Source organism: Drosophila persimilis, unplaced genomic scaffold, assembly GCF_003286085.1.
Source record: "Drosophila persimilis strain 14011-0111.01,24,50 unplaced genomic scaffold, DperRS2 tig00000002-arrow-pilon, whole genome shotgun sequence".
In the NCBI taxonomy this organism is placed as follows: domain Eukaryota; kingdom Metazoa; phylum Arthropoda; class Insecta; order Diptera; family Drosophilidae; genus Drosophila; species Drosophila persimilis.
Genome location: NW_020825289.1, coordinates 19,851,732 through 19,873,463, shown reverse-complemented (window position 1 = coordinate 19,873,463; position 21,732 = coordinate 19,851,732). Strand labels below are relative to the sequence as shown.

Here is a 21,732-nt window from a genome sequence, read left to right as displayed (position 1 = left end):
ATGGTTCGACTTTTGATGGGTTTCCTGCTCCTCGCTGCGTATTACCCTTGCTGCCACACTGCCACACTGCCACTCCGGCTGCCACTGCGCTGCTGGTGCTGCTGCTGCTGCCCGACGCGCTGAAAATTCACGTAACAATTGATTTGTGTGTCAAAAATGTCACAAGTGTCAAAGGCGCGTGGCAGCGGTAGTACTAGAGAGAGCACACACGTGCAGCAGTGCCCACCAGAGAGAGAGAGAGAGCGAGAGAGAGAGAGTGCGCTGCTGCGCACAGAGTAAGCCAAGGTGTAGCTTTCCTGCTCCTCGACTTCCGCAAGAGCGCTTTCGGCCAAGACCTCACCTTGTGCGGATATACCTTGGCCAGAGCGAGCTACCAACACGTGTGTGTCCCGACGATCGGAGAGAAGAGGGCCTCACCCCTTAAGCCCTCGAAGGAGGCCCTTTCCTACCTTGAAACCATGTAAAAACTTTAAATTAGAGTCCCAGTCGGTGTATTCTGGTATTCCAGCTGGCTAGTCCTCACTGTGGTCTTGGCCATCCCCCGTCGAACCGGCGAAAACCATACTTTAAATCCTCAAAAGCTAAGCCAAAAAGGGGACCCGGTCCCGGTCCCGGTTCGTTTTTCCTCTATTCCTGGGGATCCTGGCTAAACGGCTTAAAAGGCTCGAATGTTCAAGGCGAAAATAGGGTTGCTACACACACACACACACACACACAGAGACTTTTTGGCTATCCTCTCTTATTTTTATTAATAATTATGATTTATTTAAACGCGAACACGCTGTGGCCTCGAATCCATCCGCGCCGCGTTCGAGTGCCTCGGTTTGTTGTTGGAAGAATGCGAAGAGAGGCAAAAACTGGCCGCGACGACCGCCAGGCAGAGTGGCAGGCAGCGACAGAGGCAGCGGCAGAGACAGCGAGACCGGCTGACTTCTGCAGTGGAGTGTGGAGTGTGGAGCGTGGAGCGTGGAGTGCGGGTGAGGCGGCTAATAAGTAGAAAAAGAGAACAACAAGAAGAACCGCAACGAGCGAGTGGCAAAGTACATCGATTTGGGGTGAGGTCTTCCCAGGTCTGGGTTCAGGCCCCTGGGGAGTCCCACAGTGGGGCACCTCACCTCATCCGAATACACCTTGACTGCAACAGGAGCCATTCGGTTGAGAAAGCTCCAGCAGCGACGCTGACTGCGCTGCAGCGCCGCATGTTGTTGTCGATGCAACTTTTGCAAGCAAAAACAAAAACAAAAACAAGAATAAGTGGACTGAAAGAGAAATGAAATACTGCTCTTTTAACGCCTTGCGGAAGCAGAGAAACAGACCGAGAGAGAGAGAGAGAGAGAGAGCCCGCATAACGGTCTATGGAAATATAGCATGCGATAAATTGTGGTTCTGCGCTGCTAGGAAAAGAGAGTGCCAGCGAGAGAGAGCGGTGCCCTGTTTGGGGGGGTGGAATGCCATTTATTGGGGTGACCATTGTTGAAAAGAAGAAAGCTTTTGAAAGCTCTGAAAACCGTTGAATTATTGTCCCTTCAAAAGCCTGAAGGCTGGGTCCGTTTTCCCTTGAAATTTGTTCTGCAAGCAGTTCAACCTGAAGCCTGGTTGCAAGCAGTGCGCCGCTGAGACCTGAAAACCCTTCTGCCATCTCGCTCTCGCATGCGATAATTGCCCGCCACTCGCACTCGCATGCAAGACGGCTCTGACAACAGGTTTGATTTGGTTGCACGAACAGGGCAGCAACATGTTGCAAGTCCGTGGCAGCACTGGGGGCAGGATCCAATCGACGATGATCATCATTAGCCACACGCGAGGCTCGAATCACGCAATGCCCCGTATCGGAGCACCAGAGAACAAACAGCCCCTCGATCGCTGGTTAGTAATCGGTTATTCGAGTGTCATTAATCATAGATCCTTATGGAGTGATGGCTATTAATTTGGAAGGCCTTGGCAGCCCGGCGGCACCTTAATGGTGTGAACACGCGGCAGAAACAAATTGCGAAACGACAACAGTTGCTCCGAAGGGCACCGCGGCTAGCCACCCGCTCTAAGCGAAGGACAACAGGCCAAAGCAAACAGGCAAACAGGCAAACAACAACAACAACAAAACCATCGTTAAAAAAAGTTACACGCCTGCGCAGCGGGTGGCGCTCGCATGTAATAAAAACAGTGAAAGAGGGGAAGGGAGGAGAGAGAGAGAGGGAGAGGGAGAGAACCTACTCACATATCGAAGCTTTCGATCAAATTGCCTATCAGATGGCTGGATCGCAGGGTTCCAGGGTCCCAGCCGCAGGCCCATGGATCCCCGTTTTAATAAGCGCCCGTAAAATGCAGCCCGCGATATCTGAGCAATAAATAAATGACAATTATGAATTGTTCCCCCGCCCCCAAAAGCCCATTCCGGTGAGGAGATCTGTAGATGGAGATGCTGAGGCGGCGCTCCACGTGGAATGCCTAGCTCTGGCAGCTCTGGCAGCGCTGTCATCGTGCCAGGGCATTAATTCGTTGTTTATCGCACCTTGTTGGAGCTCATCAAAGGGGGTGGGGTGGGGGTAGGATCGAAATTCCACAGATACTACTTTTGGCAATGGAAAGATAACAAAGCTCGAGTAGAACCTTATCAATAAAATCTGTTCATATACAGACATATATAGCTCCATAAAAATACCATTTGCTTTTTGGGGCTTGTGCTTTAGGCGGTAGCTAAAAATAGATAATATTTATAGCTGGTAGTTGGGTTCGGTTTTGTTTTTATGAAGAACTCAAACAACAGACCTCAACCCTATAGAGAACTGGGGGGGAAGTGTGCCGAATTGTGCCGAATTTTACAGGAAGAATGGAAGGAAATCTCCCCTCAACCACGTCTTGTAGATTCAATGCCAAAGCGTTGCTCCACTTTTCTCAATCAGAAAGGTCAAGCCACTCAATATTTAAGTAAATTTATTACAAATTTTAACTTTTTTTTTAATCATTTTGGACATTTTGTAATTATTTCGCCGAATATATATTTTCATAACTTGGTTATTGTTGTATTAGAAAACTCTCATATAGAACTAATTTGAGACCAAAAATTGCAGCTGTAAAATAAAAACTTGGTTATTGTTGTATTAGAAAACTCTCATATAGAACTAATTTGAGACCAAAAATTGCAGCTGTAAAATAAAAACTTTTCTTGGTTTTCGTTGAAATTTTTGGTGTAGTTTTTGTGGCTTAAGATAAATATTTTTGATAATGTTTTAAAAAAGTTTTAAGGTAAAAAAAACCCGTTTTTATGAAATCTGTCAAACTTTGGACCCAAATCTTAGAAATCAAGCAAATATGATTATTAATAAAAATGTGCAGAGCAATGATACTTATCGAAAAGACACGGGCAGGGGCAGGGGCACGGCCAGGGGACACGGGACACGGGACACGGGACACCGGACACGGACAGCATACAAAACGCCATTTATTTATCCAGCGAATTCCGCAGGCAAACGGGCACTTCACTTTTGCCTTTTTTTTGCAATTGCGCGTACCAAAAATGTCAACGAAAATACCACAAAAAAAAGGCCAAAAATTTGGATTTAGTTCGGTGCCAGGGGCTAAACACTGTACCCTAACCAAAGAGCTGCTATATGGCCTAAAGCAGGAGGCTTGCGGTGAGAGGGAGGGCAACACTTTCCAGGGTACAAGGGAGGGAGGGAGGACAGCACTTTCCTGGTTACAAGGGCTACGGATGGACCTACCTGTAAGGCATATTTGCTGCTCTCAAAGTAAGTTCCTTAATGGCAAAAAATTTAATTGAAATTACACAAATTTAAGTTCATAAAAAAAGCGACTTTGGCTTTGAAAAATGTTTGAAAAAAATCATTGAAAAAATGCTCAAAAATCAATTAGAGTGTCCTTATTAGGAGGAAGAAAATTGGGTTATGGCAAGTCCTTTTCAAAGGACATTAGAGCATCGAACGAAGTGGGTCCAACAATAATGAAAATAAGTGAGAAAATTGCTAAAAATATGTGGGTTCTGGGATTAAATTAAGGCAAAAACAAAAAAAAACCGAACCATAAATGCTACTTCCGAGACCTCGAATACGATTTAAAAATCTAAAACTCTACTTTAAGCGAGGGCCAAAATAATAAAGGGTTTTGTTTCAAAGACTCCCCACCTTAAGGGCCTATAATTCCTTGGTATTTTTGGCCACGTTAGAGTATCCCTCGCTGCGGCTCTTTTTCCGGCTTGTTATTGTCAAATTCCATGCGTATAAAATTTGTTGTTTTTTTTCACAATTTTTTCTTTGCAGCTCTATCTGTATTTTCATATTTTCTGTACAAGTTTATAGCAGTGCCTGTTGATTTATGCAAATTATTAAACGTTTTCTAATAACTCATTATGCCGCGTAAACAACGTGCCGCATGACTTGACAGTCCCCCCAGAGGCAGGGACAGAGACAGCGACAGCGACAGAGACAGCGAGAGGCAGAGTCGGAGTACCATTTCCATTACATGTTCAATTGGTTCCAGTCTCTCCCTCTCTCCCTCTCCCTCCCTCTCTCCCCCTCCTAGGGGCTACTTCGGGGCAACTACTGTTGCGTCTTTTAGTTAACGTTTTTTTGTTTTCTAACACTCGTTGGCCTGCCTTTGTTGTTGCTGTTGTTGTTGTTGCTTTTCCGTTGTTGGCTGTCAGTTTTCGCATATGTCTACCGCCGACTGGGAAAAGTTTCGTAGCGCTTAGCTAGATGTCAACTTTAAGGCATGCCAAATGCAAATATGCCTTTTGTCCGCTTTGTTTTCGATGCCCGGTAATTGGGTAAATATTTTGCCTACTGTGGATCTTCATTTGCATAGATTTCAGTGTACTTTGGCCCTGGGGTTTTCTTGGTTTTCTTGACCCATCCCATGCGCAAAGCTTTTACTTTTATCGACAAACTCCGTTGGGGTCTGGGGGTCACCGGAGGTGATCGCCAGCGTAATGCGCGAAATTGCAGAGTGCCTGGAAATCTTACGAAATCGACGCAAAACCATTCCACATGCTTTTGCGAAAAGTCTCAGTCAATACATGGCTTTTCCCACTGCCGAGCAAATCTTATACAATATGTGGGCTCAAGCCACTTTCTATGGCCTTAGACCACTCAGAGGGCCACTCTTTGTGGGCACTATCTAGGGTGTACTCCCCCCACATCTTCCAGTCTTCTCTCTGCACTCCAGATCAGCCCCCAGGACTGACCCACTGAACAATGAGAGCCCTCCGCCTGGGCCAAGTGCTTTGGCCCCCAAAGCGGCAGGCCAGAGACCCACAGATGCAAATCCAGACACATTGCTGGGGTCCAACTGTTTGCATTTGCATTTTAGCACTTTGGCAGACAGCGGCCCAAAGGGGGGGGGGGAGGTCTGTTGGTATTTGTACTGATTGCGAATGCAGAGTCACAGACCGAAGGAAAAGCGGGTCCAAACAATCGGACTCATTGGAGTTGGCCCTGGAGCTGAAGTTGGAGATTTCTATATGTCTTAATTCCACTGCCACGCCCACAGCACAGAACAAACGAGATTGCTCACCTGTTGGTGGGGTTTTCCTCCCCCTCCGCCCCCTCCAGTGTGGGTTGAGACGCGTATCTAATTACAAGAGAGGAAAAAACAGGCGAAAGGAGCGAACATGGTGGGGGGGGGGGGGGGAGATGCATGCATATAGACGCTGATTTCAAAGATAAATTGCCGACGACAAGCCAGAGACTCAGGGACTCAGGGACCTGTGCCGTTGGAGCCTTCCAGTGATGGATGTATTTATGCGCTGCTGCTGCGTCGTTGCCGCCAACGCGACGCTAGTAAAAATAAACAACAGTTTATTGGCATTGCCAGCCCCCCAGTCCCAGCCCCCAGCCCCAGCCCCAGCCCCAGTCCCAGGCATTTTCATTGTTTAACAACACGCAGTCTGCAGTCGCGAAAGGTGTCGGTTTTAGTCTCCAGAACCCTCCAGCCGCCTGCCAGCAAAAATATTTTTAGCGGAATTTTTATGAGGAAGCGATTTTTATGCCCTTGCCACACGGCGCTCGGATTGGGCGACATTTGATTTATGTTCTAGCTCCAAAAAGGGCTCAAAGACTTTTCCACATATCTAGGGAGTATCCTTGAAGCCCTCAGGCAGCCACAGGGGGGGACAAGGGGGCGAGGGGGGCGAAGGGCGAATGCATATTGAAACAAAAAATTAAAAACTACACTTGACCTCCGAAGTCAGTCGATCGGTTGGTCCCTCTGTTTGTGGAGGCTGACCATTGCTCAAGTGCCTTTTACAGGGGACTGGAACGGGGGGAGGGGGGGACTGGGGTCTGGGATTCGTTAAGTAAACATGCCACGCTACAACGCGCTCCTCAAAAACCTGGCAGTGCACCCATTCTTGGACCCATTTCCATTCCCATTCCCATTCCCATTCGCTGGCGAAACCTCATTACGATCTTCATCATCATCGACATCGACAGATTGTGTCGGCTTCGCTTTGCATCTTTTGTTCATTTTAGTTTAAATATTGCCTGCCTCGGACCCTGCCTCTGTCCGTCTGCTGTCCGCCATGAAGAAGCCGATTCCCAGCTGGCATTTCAGGCACTTTTCATCTTTTTCAATCAATGCCTCCAACCGGGGCCCCTAAGGAGTCCGAGTCCGAGTCCGAGTCCGATCCGTGTTTAGCGCTTAAAGGGCGCCTGTCCGAGGGCTTCTGGTCCTCAATATTTTCGCTGAATGTCTCAAGAAGCGCGTAAATTAATCCCCAACTTAATTGGTTTTTTTTTTTGTTGTTGTTTCTTTTGCACTCGAGGGTCTATAAATAGGTTTTGTGTTTGGAGGAAACTGTCATTTGGCAGGGGCCAGTGGACCGACTTCTGATTGCTTACTTAGGGCCACCCATCCAACCCATCTCCCAGTCCCAGTCCCAGTGCAGTCCCAGGCCCCGGCTGGGCACAAGTGTTTTTTGTGGCCGGGGCGGAAATGCTAAGCAAAATTTACAAACCAGCCAAAGTCTTGGCCAAAAACAACAAAAAAAACCTCCAGCTAAAAGTGAGTCCACAGTCTTCCCGTCCGCCGTCGATGGCGGCGCGCGCACGATAACAAGATTAGAAAATAAGATTTATCTCATAGATTGATAGATTCGATTACACGCAGCGGCCGGCGATCGAAGACGGCGACTGGGGCGGGCGTGTGCTGGGCGGCGTGTAATTACAACAAAAGCAACAGGCAACAGCCAACAGCCAACAGCCAACAGGCCCAAGATCGAGCAAGAACAAAACTAGCTGCGGGAGCAGACAGGCCACGGTCCCAGCACAGTGCCTCCAGATGGGCCAAATGGTGCCCCTTGGAGCACCTGAAGATGCAACCCCTTCAACGATTTAACTGGATTTTTGATTCCCAAATATCTTTGACCACTGTGCCAGTTCTGGCGGCAGGCAAACTCTTTTTCTCTGTGGCGTTTTAATGGACTTTTAACTGGTTTTTGGAGCCGGGCTGCTTGGCTCTGTGGCAAGGCAGCTGCACCTGCAACAGCTATCGGCTGCGGTTCGGTTCGGTTCGGTTCGGTCCGATCTGGGATCGGGCGTTGCATATTTACTAATTTAATAATTCAAAAGCATTTAAATTCCTAATCATATCCAGCAAAGCGGCCGCCTGGCCGCCTGGATTAGCCCGGGTCCATCTGTGCCCCCTCCTGCCCCATCCCCATCCCCCCCGATCCTGGCCAGCCGCAATTTGTGAAAATTTCTCACCATTTTCATGGGCACTCCAGGGGGGGTAGCGGGTAGCGGTGGTGTGTTAGATTTCCACTTTACTGTCTATGCAATTTGTTGGCTAACTAGATGGCTATCTCTGGCCCAGTGGTTGGGCGGTTGCCGGTTCTTTTGGGCCTTCTGCTGCTGAGCATTCATGTTCTTTTCATCTTTCTGCCTGCCTGCCTGCCCCTGCCCCTGCCCCTAGCCCTCGTTGGGATTCTGGTTTTCTTGTGCATCGCCTGGCGTTAGTGTTTTGCGTCTTATTAGAGTCTAATTGCATTGGCCGTGGGTCGGTGTCGAAGCCGGCAATGAATGGAAATGAGCACGATCATGGCTCCAAAGGGTGCCGACCCCCAATGAACCGCTAGGCGGCCCAATTGAAGGGACCATCCCATCGATTGATGGAAAATATAACCATAAAACACAGAGGGAAAAACCCTTTAGACAGGGTACGTAAATGCTATGCCCCGAAATTGCCCCAATTTGAAGTAACTCTCTCGAAAAACTATGACCCACTAAATGCCACCAGCGCCAGTGTGTCTGGAGGCGAGCCACAAGGACGCCAACAGTTCAAAGTCCATCAAGTTTTTGGGCGGAAAGGAGCCCAGGGCCAGAGCACAGGACTTGGCGTCATTACGTATTGAGGCCCCCTCCGACCGCGATGAGCAGCCATTTTGTTCTATTTTTAGTCAAGGACCAAGGCATCTATAAACGGAATGATAATTTGAACTTGAAAGGACTTGTCGGCGGCAGGAGGAGGAGGCAGGGAGGCATAGGCCTCCCCTTTGTCTGGCTACTGGTCCTATTTTCTGTTCATTTGTGAAACTTTTTCTGTGGGCGACTCGGTGTCTGCCCGACAAAGAATCGAGGTCGGATGGAGCCAAGTGGGGGGGTGGCAGGCAGCCGGCTTGGGGTCTTGTGTCACGTTTCAATAAACTTTGATTGGCGGCAATTATCTGGTAGCATCAGCCCGGGTCTCCCTTTTGGGCATTGTATTATTTATGAGTCTGTGATTGAGCTGGTCCTGGGCCTGGTCCTGGGCCTGGTCCTGGGCACCCGCAGCCAATTTGCTGTCCCTTTTTGCTGCGGCAGGATTTTTGGGAATTACCGTGCGATCGTCTCAGGCACAGGGGGCTTCTGAAGGGGTTATAACGGGGGCTTTAGAACCAAGGCGTTAGATACTCCCCCCTCGAGGCGGTGGAATGTGCGGAAAGCTTGAGGGGCATCGCTTCAGAGGTCCTGGAGATGGCTTAAACTAAAACCAAAGTTCGTTGAACCCCTAAAACCCACACCCACGTGCCGCCTGCCGCCTGCCCCTCCTGCAACCCCCCTGACAGCGGAAATGCCACACGGCAGACATGTCTGCCAAAAAAAGACCAAAAATACTAAAAAACGGAAGCAAAAACTTGATTAAAATTTCATGGCGACGCATTTGCCACAAGCAAAAGCTGAAGACGGTGCTAAAAGTCACATTTAAGAATGCCACAACAGCCAAGAGGTGCAACGGGGTGCATTTGGGGCGAAAAAGTTGTTGAAACTTCATGGATTTATCGCACCCAAAGGAGTCAAGGAGCCACTCGCTCCGTCTTGCAGCTGAGGGAGGGAGTCTCTGCAGGAGGGAGACGGTCTGCCAAGGGGCTGAAAGGACAAATGGAACTGGAAAATGGGTAGTAATGGCCGCCCAGGGGACCGTGAATTCCACTCAGCTTCTGCCATTCGATTCAATCTCTGCCACGCCTTAAAGACTGTCTGCTCTTGACGTTTTTCGGTTAGCTTATTCGCTTATCATTTGGAGGGAGGATTTTATATAGCTGTTTTAGTCGGAGGCCCACAAATAAATCATTTGCCTCAAAAGCCGAAGAGAAGCGCTTTCGTGGCAGGCAGGGGCAGGGACAGGGGCAGGGTCTGCCCCGAACCGAGAACTCCGCTCCATTGTGCGGCATGTCAGAACCACACAGAACTGTCACTTAATCCCGGCGCAGTCAATAAGCCAGGACACCTTTTCAATTTTCGTATGAATTATGACACTTGAGTGTGGAGAAAAAAAGGGCCACACACACACCCAAACAAGGACAACTGCAGCACGTGATGGCCGATTCCCTCTCGATTCCCAAATGCCGTTTGCCCTGCCATATGACAGCTCTATAAATATGATATACGGCTCCTCCTTCTGTGGCGTGGAAAGTCACGTGCGATTGACAGACAGCATCGGCCATTGGCAGACATTTGTTGTTGCCAGCGCCAAGGATCCAATTAGTTGGAGGACCTCCTGACTGAAGCATCGACGGGGCGGAGTGCCTCTCGAAGTACAAGGGGCAAGGGGCAACAATTTGGCCAATAAAATCTTAGATGGGAAATGCCCAGCCATTGCAGAAATGTTTCCAGTGTACATTCGCCCTCGAGCGATCGATGATCTAGCCCCAGCCGGTGCCTCCACTGGATCTCAAGTGGCAGCGGCAAATGCTTTTGGCGTCCGTTAGTGCCGCCTCAGCGAGGAGGTGGGGCAGAGGAGAGGAGACACATTTTCTCAGTCGATTGCCAGGTAATGCGTTCAAACGGCGCCTGGAGATAAAGAACCTCTCTCCCTCTCTCTCTCCCTCTCTCTCTCCCTCTCTCTGGCCGCTTTCCTTTTCCACTTTAGACATCTGCCCGACTTTTGTGATATGTAAATTTAGTTCATTGATGATTTTTAGTTGGAAATGCGGGTCTGGGATGGCTGTGACTCACCAAAGCTGAATCATTGGCGGCCGCAGCTGCAGCGCACACGGCACCCCCGCCCCCGCCCCCGCCACGCCCCGGCCTGGACCCGTGCCAAGGCCACAGCATCAGCTGCTGTTGCAACAATGCCGCACAAATTAGAGCAAAGACAAAGGGAAAAGGGCAAAGGGCAAAGGGAAAAAACTGCATTAAGGCGGCAAATTGCGGTAGCAGAGAAAGGTGAAAGTGTGCCACAGGATGCATGCAACCAGGTAGCAGCGGTGGACAATAAATTATGGGCGAAAATTTCATGCCAAATTATGGGCCACATGGCATTCCGTTACGCCCCCTATTTGGTTGGTATTTAAAATTGATTTAAATTCGCCTCAGAACGAGGTTGAATGGGGGGGGGGGGGGGGGGAGCCGCTCGTAAATCCTCGGCGACCTTTTCGCAGTAAATTTCCCGAGAATTTTCCGTTCTCTGCATGCAGGCCTGCAGTGATTTAGTGGCCATTTCCCCTTGAGCAGGCAGGCCCCAAGGTGAAGGTGAAAGCAGGGCCCTAATGGGCTCTATAACGTGGCCAAATGAAGGCGAAAATGTACAGCACTTTCCTGTGGAATGAAGGTGGAAATATAAGAAGAAGATAGGAAATTTACCTCCACCCCAGGCCGTGTCTCCACCAACTTTGAATCCACTCGAAATGCATTTCGTTTTCAAGTTTTATTCCCATAAATCATCCATTTGGCTTATTAGCCAGATCAAAACAATATATCTCTGTGGCCACAATTGAAAATATGATGGGAATATAGGTTATGGATTGGGTATGGATAATATATGGGACCATTTTGATTAATAGTCGACCGAAAGAGTCCTCCACAAAGGACCAAAAGATAAACAAGAATGAGATCGGGACCCCACACAATGTTGAAAGGAATTTTGATTTATCTGAGAAGGAGAGAGGGAGAGGGAGAGGGAGAGAGGGAGAGAGCGAGAGTGGAGGCGCATAGAGAAATAGAGGGAAATTAGTTAAGGAATTCCCAGATGGAAGGAAGGCCCACAGGTGCCTCGGGGCTACTAATTGAGCTCGCTTATCGGCTAACACACACACACACACACACACAACTGGCAAATTGAGTTTTCAGCCAGGCTTGGGAAAAAAAAGGAATTCCTGGGCCTTCTGGGCCTTCTGGGGACCCGTCTTGGGCAGGCCCAGAACCAATTCTTCGGTTCGTTTTTAATTAAGTACAACAACGCAGCAAAATTGATTTCCAGAGTTTGCTTATCGCCACGTTAAGATCTCTAAGAGATGCGATGCCGGCACGATAGGGCACTCGCCGCCCCCCTGCCCCTCGCCGCTCTCTCGCCAGGATCGGGGAGAAACGCTCTAGAACTTGGCGGGAGAAGCCAGAAAGCTCAGAGATGGCATATGGCATAAATTATGCTAGAAATTTATGAGGTTCTGGCTAACCAGATGTCTATCGGTCAAAGCCAGACACAGAGAGAGAGAGAGAGAGAGAGAGGCAGAGAGGCCGTGCCACAGAGAGATGTAATTCCGAGGGGCAGAGTGCCACAGAGCTTTGTGATTCCGAGGGGCAGAGTGCCACAGAGCTTTCTGATTCCGAGAGCCATTGATCACGGCGATGATAGTATAAATTCCAATTAAGTTATCTCTGGCCCCGTGGCCCTTGCAACGGTAAACGGCACTACCCAATTCTAGCCGTTCTTATCGGTGGCTCTGGCTCTGGCTGTGGCTGGGGAGCTCTCGGGCGAATGTCTCTATAAAGCCATCATTAAAATTATGGCAACGACCGGCGACCAGCTCCTAATGAAATTATTAAAAATGCATTCAACTCTGAGAATGAGAGCCAGAAATATCCATAATATGCATATGAACGCGGGGGGGTGGGGAGGGGGTAGGGGGTTACTCCGGTCCGACATAAATAACTAAACTCCGGCGAGGGGGCAGGGGGTAGGCCCTTCCGCTGGAGCCAAACTAATTATGCATTCATTTTGTTTGCCAACAATTAAGTCGCCCGGAGGCGTGGCGCATATTTGTGCCGGGACATCGGCAGGATCCTTGGCCCCTCGAGAGTCTCCACTGATTTATGAGGGGGCAAGGCACTCGCAACGGATGGAGTGGAGTGGAGTGGAGTGGAGCCGCGATCATGTCAGCCCATGATGACCCAGTTAGCAGTGGCATTTCGTGGCTCAAAGAAAGCCAGAGAGCCACCAAAAAATACCCGAAAAAACACTTGACTGCCGCCGTCAGGTGGGTATCTTTTGGTGGAGTCCAAGAAGGAGTCGGAGTTGGACATTCAAACTGGTTCGACAATCAAATGGCCATTTGTAAAAGCCAGAGCCCGAGTCAGACACCCACGCAACAATTACTTTCTAAACGAAGAAAGAGATCAAATTTTTGCACCAAATTAGGCGCCAAATCGGTTCAAATTGGATGCCTGCCGCATGCCGCATGCCACATGCTGTGCCCGCAAAGAGTTGCATTTCAGGGGCGTTTTTCTAATTTCTTTCAGCGACAGGCAGCCCCAAAGAATTCCAATGAACAGAGTAATGCAGAAAACGCCTTATCCGGTCCAGGCTATCGCCGTGGCAGTGGCAGCGGCAGTGGCAGGGGCAGGGGCAGAGAACTGTCAACGCCAGGCCCAAGTCCAAGTCCAGGCCCAAGTCCAAGTCCAAGTCCAAGTGGTGGCCCACCCAAGTGGCTGGCTTCTGCGGTGCCTTCATTTGACAAACGCTGACAGCAGCGACAATGCCCCAACGATTGCGGATGCAACTGGCCATCGGCGGCGGGGGGCCGGGGGGGTGGGGCCGGACTTGATTTCTTATTTGAATATTTATTCCAGCCGCCTGGACATTGGCCGTGGTCGCCATCGATCGTGACAATCGCCAACGCAAGTGCAAGACTCTTCACTTCATGTGTCGCTCCACATCGACGGGGGGGGGGGGGGGGGGGTCCACCAGCTCCCTTCCGTGTGCTCGTACACTCAGAAACCAAGGGGAGGGGAGTGGAACAGCCTCTGGAATAGCCCCTTTGGACAGCGGATGGGCCTCAAATCGAAGCCTCTCTCTGGCTCCCTTTTCCTGGTGTTAGTTTTTCTTTCAGTGCACTTGGAGGCGATTAAAATTGACGTTTGTGGCGCTGCATTACCCCCCCCCCCCCCCCTTGCCCGCCGCTCAACACTTTCTTTGGCTAAACGTTTTCATTATTTATGAATTGATCAATTTGTTGCAAGGCCCTGCTGCATCAGCGGCGGCCATCACGCTGCATCGTTTGGTTTGTTTGCGTTGGCCATTAGCGTCCCCCCTCCCCTCCCCTCCCCGCCCCCCATAGCCCCTTTGGGCTGCAGCCAGACTTAATTTGTTGCGGCGCGTCATCGGCTGCAAAATTATTTACCCAACTAATTTATGCAGATTTTTTGAAAACGTTTCAAATGAGTTGGGCAACGGGGGCCGGGTCACGGCTGAAGGTTAAGTGAAGATAAGTGAAAACCGATATGCCCTGGGGTGCACCCGGGGGCCTGCCTGGGGGGGAAATCCATGAGAGAAAGACTTTCCACAGATTTGAACTGGAATTAAAGTTCAGGGCGTATTTTCTGGCTTTTTTTGGCCTGCCCTGCGGGACCTGTGACACATTTATTGCTTCCCAGAACTGCCCGATGTCCTTGGGCACCCCCCCCACCCCACCCACTGACCCACGATATATATCATTGACACACATCTGACAATGGGCCGGACAGTTATTTGCCTTTTGTTTCTGTTTCTGTTTATGGACACGCGATGCAGGTGCGGCAATTAAAGAGTCGATCCAGAGGGCCCTTGCCGTACCCCCGCAGAGCTAATGAAACCAGCCAACTATTTGAACAATCAATTAGCACACAGACGTTAATTTAGGACAGTCCAAACTTGGCTGTGCAAAGGCGATGATCAGTCGGCGACGGCTTCGTAGATGGGTGTCACTGGACACTCGGATGGACAGGAAGGAGGGCCACGAGACACAAGACTTCCTCTGCCACATCACCAGCCATGGCACCGACTGCCGGCCCTGGGGCACTACCCTGCTGCTGTATTCATTTTCAACCACGTTGCGGTCAGCCTCTTCTTTTCCATTTCCTTACTGTTTCAATTCAATTGAAAAACCGCAAGGGCTGCAGGCTGCTCCTTTGTTACCACAGGACCCTCACCGTTAACCGGAAGCCAGGGCCAGAGCCAGAGCCAGAGCCAGAGACAGAGCCAGGGCCAGAGCCAGAGCCAGAGCCAGGGCCATGTCCAATGTCTGGCTCGGGGGCCAGCTTTTATTTAACATGACGCAACAGAAAAGACGAGAAAGGACTCGCACAAATGTCCTCCCCCCCCCCCACCACCTCGGTCACCTTTCACCTCTCGCCACGCCCTGTATGGGTTATGGCCGCTGGCGATGACTGGTACGTTTTTCCCATTGCCATTGTTGCCATTCTGCCAGAAGATTTCTGCCTCATTAGAGGCATTTCAAACCCACGTCGAGGGCAGCCAAGTCAGAGGAATAAAAGAACCGATTAGGGTTCAGTGAATCAGTAACCGATGGCCGCCCTTACGCATTCGGAATTCGCCTTAAATCCGTTTAGGGTGGCGCATTCCTGTTGCCCCAATAACTGATAAGGACTTGCCGGAAAGGAAAAGTTGAGCAAACGAAAAAAACGAAGCCCGAGCCAACAATCAGTCAAGATACTGCCTGATGGTATTTCCTTTCGGCCAGCTTTTGTTCGGCAGCTTATCGGATGCGGAGATTGCGGACTCGAAATTCCGATCGGGTGACCGAGTACCGGCGATCAGTGATCACGGATCGAGTGCGGATGTTCGCACTCGGCTCTGGCTATCGCCATCTGCCAGAAGCAGAGGAAGCCTACCATCGAGGGCCAAGATATTTCGCACTTGGCACAGCCAATTATCGCCGGCGATAACCGGTTAGAACCCACGACGGAACCGTGACCTACTACAAAGGAAAAACACACACCCAAAAGCGCACAAGCCCCGGCAATCGCAATGCTGCAATTGGTCAAGAGTGCGGTCTTTTTGTGGCATTTACTGGGGCACGGGGGGCACGGGGGGGGACCTACCTAAGCCCCGCGCCAACAATCGGTCCGGTCTACGGTTTACATATCGAATCGCTGGGCTCTGATATATCGGGAGAGAGTAAGCCTCTCGCACACCCTCGGTGCGTGTTAGGGGCTCTCTGGGCTGTCAGTCGGGCCTTACCGGGCGGGTCTTACGAAGATAAAAGTTTCGTTTTATTTTTGGATGCGTCTATTTCTGGGTTTCGATCGGTCACGGGCCGGATCGTGGGCCCGCTTAAGGCCTCCAATCGCACATGATTTATGGATCCTCCCAGGAAGCCAGTCCCGTATCCCCATTTGGCTCGATTCCGTCATCCGAGAGCCGCGAAGAGTCCAGTAATTTATCAGCAAATCCACTTATCAGCTGGTCGCTGACATCACTCTCTACGACCTCGTCATTAAGGCGCAATTGGGTAGCATAAATACCTTCCTCGACGGACTATCGATTAGGCGATTAGATGTGGGGTCTGTCCACCCCGGGGGGCTCGCTAAACGGAAAGCGGAAGGCGGTCAGCGAATCAGCGATTGGCCCACATCAGGCCTCCGTCTGGCCGATATTTCGGGTTTATCTTTGCCGGGCTGTAAATACTTTTACCATTATCGTCGGGAGAGAAAGGCATCGTCGCTGTTGCCTGGCTAGATTGGATTTTGTGATGCTAGGTCAAGGACACGCCGGCCAGCATATCGTATATCCAGATAAAAAAGGGGATCCAAGAAAAATGTTTTCGCATCGAGAATGATTTTTATTCACCGGAAATGCCTTTTTCGAAAGGAAACAAGCCATTTCCGAATTATTTTGCACCTAAAAATGGCACGAATCCACTATCAAAGAGGCCACACGTGGGGAAGGGTTCACGGGTAGATAGCGTAGAACCCGCTCGAGCCGGTTTCTATCTGCCATCAGGGTCTTATCATCTGGCTAATTCCCTTATATATATATGTATGCCTGTAATGCCACTCGAGATCGGCTGTCGGCCGCTGCTTCCGTTTGCCGGGACATCTTTATAGCCCCAGACATCGATCTCCAGCCCGGGCATGCCATGTCCTTCGGCGCTAGAGCAGTCCCTCGCATAGATCATGCCTGTCAGCGGTGGGCTCTTTTGCCGCAAAACGGAAGTCGCTGGCAGCTGTTAATTGGCCAAGTCTATAAAAGTGCGATCCTGTTGTCTATCAATGGGCGCATAAATCACTCGATGCGCTAAATGGCACTGACATCCTTTGATATTCCCCCGACTGGCAGCAAGGACATCAATGAACTGAGGTTTTACCAAGAAAAATTACATACCTATTAGACCTGGCAAATGGCAAATGCCAAAGGCCTCAATTATGCACGCCGCGTCACATAAATTGTCCTGGACTCCGCTCCTACCTGGCCCCTGGCCCCTGCCCCTGGCCCCTGGCCGTGGCCTATCTGTGGCAGCCTTTTCCTGGGCCCTGGCCTGTTGTTTTTTGCAACAGCCCCGATAGGATTGTACCGCCCGAAGGGCTAGAAGTGTTTTATCTGGCACTCTACGTTCTTTTACTTGCAATTGGACACGCTGATAAGACGGCCAGGATCGTGGTCCTGGGTGGCATTCCAGGCGAGCCCCGCATGGATTCTGTGGCCCTAAGACCTGCTCGTTAGATCGAACAACAGCTTACAAATCGTTAAGACCATGTCCATCCGCGTTAACGAACTTTTACTACTTTCTAACTGGATCGGCGAGGCGGGGCGCGGCGTGGCGGGGGGGCGGTGGGCTCGTGGGTGAGTCAAGGCCTATGCTAATTCCCCCACCACTTCCCGGCCATAATTCAGGCGGTTTATGTTGGGGAAAATATTCAGCACAACATTGTGACATTTCCCAGGCCGGCAGCTCCCAGGAGTCGCCGCTGGGCGTCGCCTATAAAATGTTGAGGAAAAACCTGAGCAACTCTCGGCACGGGGAAATTATTTAAAAATATTCTTTACTCATTCAAAACAGGCATCCAGCGACGACTGCCATGAAGTCATCATCCGCGGCCGCATCGAGGCTGATATGATCATCAGATTGATATGCCTCAAGCCTCGGACGGTGGACGGTGGACGGGGACGGGGGACTGGGGCGGCAAACAACAAAATAGTGACACATAAACGAGTGCCGGAGACTGGATTTGAATATGTTCGGGCCATTGTTCGAGGGCGTCAATAGAACGGGATATTGACACCTCACTGGGACGAGGGGGTAGGCGGAGGGGGGCGACAAACCTCTCAAGATCGTTGCTTGATCCAAAGATTCCCATAAGAAGTACCGCATAAACCTGATAAATCGCCCATCGCTCGTCCATTAATTGTGGAACTCTAATCCCAATTGAGATCATCTTATATGCTTTCGAAACAGATCCAAGCTGGATTTCCGTTTTGGCAAACCAAGAAACAGCGGTTCCCTTATAGATTCCTCTCCTGAAACCGGACAGACACTCTCTAACGGTTAACCATGTTGCATATAACTCAAACCGAAACCTTTTTACTTTATCTGATTGGGGGGGAATAAATCAAAATGCCTCACGCCTAGCCCAGGGGCAGCCGGAGATCGAGAGTCCCCCAGTCCCCCAGTCCCCAGTCTCCCGAGGGTAAGCCGGCCAGTCGATCCAATCAAAAACGCATTAAAACCAAAAGGCCGACAAATAAACAGCAACAATTTGTCAAAGTGGCAACAACAATCAACGCCATTTAATTAGATGCCATTGATTAGGAGAACCCAGTCTCCACTCTGCCCCACTCTGCCCCACTCTGCCTCGCCCTGGGGCCCGGGGAATGCGCATCTTCGAATGCATTTTTGTAATTTTTTGTGTCTTTTTCCTCCCAGCCACTTGAAAACTCGTCGAGCTTGACAAATTTGACAGGCTTGATTGAAAATGAAAAGTTGAACACAAAAGCCTGTTCGACAATAGAAAGGGGGCCCCAAAAGAATTTCCGCCGCACTCTCATTGAAAGCCCAAGCTCTCGGCCAACAAAAGATGGTCAGCAAGGGCGAAAGACTGAGTGGAAGTTCGGTGTTCGGACATTTGAAAGTCTGGGACTCGTCTGGGAAAGCAAATGTCAAGTAGTTGGCACTTTCAAAAATATATTAAAACGAGGGGGCACCTTGTGGGTAGCAGCTACGGACGCGACTCTACATTTATACCCGAGATCTACATAGGCGTTCATCGGGACGGACAGACAGACATGAGTATCGGGTGTACAAATATAAATTCCAACAATAGATCTGTATGAGATAATGAGACATGAAAGCATTAAATATTTGTGATTGTTCTTTAATTTAGCTCGAGAGATTGCTGATCTCCTTTTTTTTGTTTTTTTTATGGTTATGGGTTAAAATTTTATGCAAGAATCAATTGGTCCCCCGTAAAATTATTATGTTGGCATCAAATCGCAAACAGCACCCTGCTGAAAATATTTATATTCATGCGCTATAATGATGCATTAAAAAGAAAAATATTCTCTTTTCCCACTTACCCATAAACTTTCTGTTATTTGCTCATATTCTCCATTCTGATGACTCCGAAGTTACGACAAAACCGCACCGAAACCGCCAGCGAAACGCACAAAATGATTTCCAATAATAGCACAAATTAGAGCCATTACTTTATTAATATAAGGTGAGGCACAAGAGGGCGGAAGTTCGTGGGGACACACGTACCAAGAGAGAGTCAGATCAGCACTATTGGGAATGCCTCACCCTATTACGATTTTCACTTGGAAGGAGAGCACTCATTCCTTTTCGATTCTCTTCTTCACTGCACAATCCCATCCTTGAGTGGGAAAGGGACAAAACTTGACGAATTTTCAAGCACGCACGAACACACAACAAACGAAAAAAAAGCGGGAGAACGAAAAAATTACACATTTTAGATTTTGCCACATAAAAAAAAAGAAATTATGCCAAATAAGATGTTCTTCTACACATATTTGTATCAAATATATAAAACAAATATAAATATATCACACATTGATGCACTTTTCTTTCGACGAGCTGATTTTCTGCGCCCCCGCCCTTTATCAAGCGCATTATTTTGCTTTAACGCACATTTTCTTCTACAAAAACACTTTTTTTTTTACACAAAAATTCACTACACACCTGCGGGACATTTTCCCTGTAGTATTTTCCACCATTTTCCGCATTTTCACGGATTAAAACGCGGAGCCGACTAAAGAACGCACGCTTGGCGCGGGTGAAAAAATTTGAGTGAGAGTGGCTCAAGTGCGTTCATTCTTTGATCTCCTTCTCCTCTTCCTATTTGCTCTCTCTCCCACGCTCCCTGCGCGGAGCTTCATCGTGCTTCTTGTCTACTTCCTCGGCTACTGAAAACAGAGACCAAACCCGTGTGGTTGTGGGAGTGAGATGGAGAGACTGGTGGGTGAATTACAGTGCGCGGTGTAGGTGCAGCGCTTGGCGAAATTACTCAATTTATTTAAAGTAATTGATCTCTCTGTAAAATTACTTAATTTAATTGCTCTCGTTTTGCAGTAATAGAGGATGAAGACAAGGAGTAGAGATGAGCATAAACAAAAGTACTCCAGAGACCGTGGGAGAGAGACCAAATAGAAAGAGTAGGAGAAGGAGATCAAAGAATTAACGCATTTGCATCGTTCTCACTCAAATTTTTTCACCCGCGCCAAGCGTGCGTTTGCAAGTCGGCTCCGCGTTTCAATCGGTGAAAATTCGGAAAATGGTGGAAAATCAGACAGGGAAAATGTCCCGCAGGTGTGTAGTGAAGTTTGGTGTGCAAAAAAAGTGTTTTAGTGGAAGAAAATGTGCGTTTAAGGCAAAATAATGCGCTTGATAAAAGGGCGGGGGCGCAAAAAAGGCAGAAAATCAGCTCGTCGAAGGAAAAGTGCATCAATGTGTGATATATTTATATTTGTTTTATATATTTGATACAAATACAGATGTGTAGAAGAACATATTATTTGACATAAATTCTTTTTTTTATGTGGCAAAATCTAAAATGTGTAATTTTTTCGTTCTCCCGCTTTTTTTTTTCGTTTGTGTGTGTGTTTGTGCTTGCTTGAAAATTCGTCAAGTTTTGTCCCTTTCCCACTCCACGATGGAATAGTGCTATGAAGGAGAGAATCGAAAAGGAATGAGTGCTCTCGCTCCAAGTGAAGTTCATAATAGGGTGAGGCATTCGCAATAGTGCTGATCTGACTCTCTCTTGGTGCGTATGTTCCCACGAACTCCCGCCCTCTTGTGCCTCACCTCATTTGAATAAATTAATGGCTACAATTTGTGCTATTATTGGAAATCATTTTGCGCGTTTCGCTGGCGATTTCGGTGCGGTTTTGTCGTAACTTCGTAACGTGAATCTCTCCATCAGAATCGTACGAATCGGAGCTGTTTATTGTTGTTTATTACTATTGATACTTGTATAATTACAATACGGGATTGTGAACGCATCTGCCTTTCACCACAAATGGAATGCAGCCCTGTACTCATTTTGAGGGGTTATAATTTTTGGGTACAATGCAATCGAAAAACAAATATGTATCTCTGCTCGTCTGCGTTTTTCCCATTGCCTTCGAGATCGCCGTCGGTTTGTGGCAATACTCGTAGGTGAGAATTTATGTAGATTTTTTCGGCTGCTGCATGCAGCTGCTTGGCCCGGCTATTTGTCAAATTGTTAAGTCTTTAGTCTATGGGGGATTGACAGGTGGGGTAACTGGTCAACTAGCTGCCGTTTCGACGTGGCTTCCACCTTGCCCCCGCGACGGCCAGCCGAAGCCCAAAAACCATGCTCTCTGATATGGCAGAAATATTTCATGTCTGTGACGTGCCAGCCACCTAAACAAGCCGCTTAGCTGTACATTTTTCCATATTTGCAGCCACATTTTTTCCAGGTGTTGGCAAATATTTGAAATACTTGTGCTACCATTGAAAGCACAACAATGAAATGTGATTTTTAGGAGCCAAAGATATAAGCAGAGAGCACCCATTGGGGTCACCAGAACTCCTCGTTTTCACTTTGCCCACGCGATGATCTATTGAGTGGAAGGCATTTCTCGCTTCCCATAAAAATGCTTAAAGACTTTAACCCATTTTAAAGGCCGCAGCGAAATTGGAACCCAGAAAAAAGAAAAGTTGTTAAAGAACACAATGGCAGAACAGAACAAGGCGGCTCCCAGGGAAGGTGCCGCCGGCAATGAGGAAGGTCAGTGAGTGGCTAATTACGGAACCGAACGGAGTCGGAA

At 48.9% G+C, this 21,732-nt stretch overlaps 1 protein-coding gene across 2 annotated transcripts in view; it reads left to right on the top strand.

Moving 5' to 3' along the window:
- Window positions 1-21,732, top strand: part of LOC6600940 — a 53,625-nt gene that overhangs the window by 8,453 nt on the left and 23,440 nt on the right. Inside the window, exon 1 of one of the 2 annotated variants that reach the window (XM_026986427.1) lies at window positions 20,583-20,663. The exons of the other annotated variant lie outside the window; for it this stretch is intronic. Within the exon in view, the coding sequence (XP_026842228.1) occupies window positions 20,628-20,663 (36 nt within the window). The 5' untranslated portion in view covers window positions 20,583-20,627. Of the gene's footprint in view, window positions 1-20,582; window positions 20,664-21,732 lie in introns of those variants that run through there. 2 annotated transcript variants of the gene reach the window in all.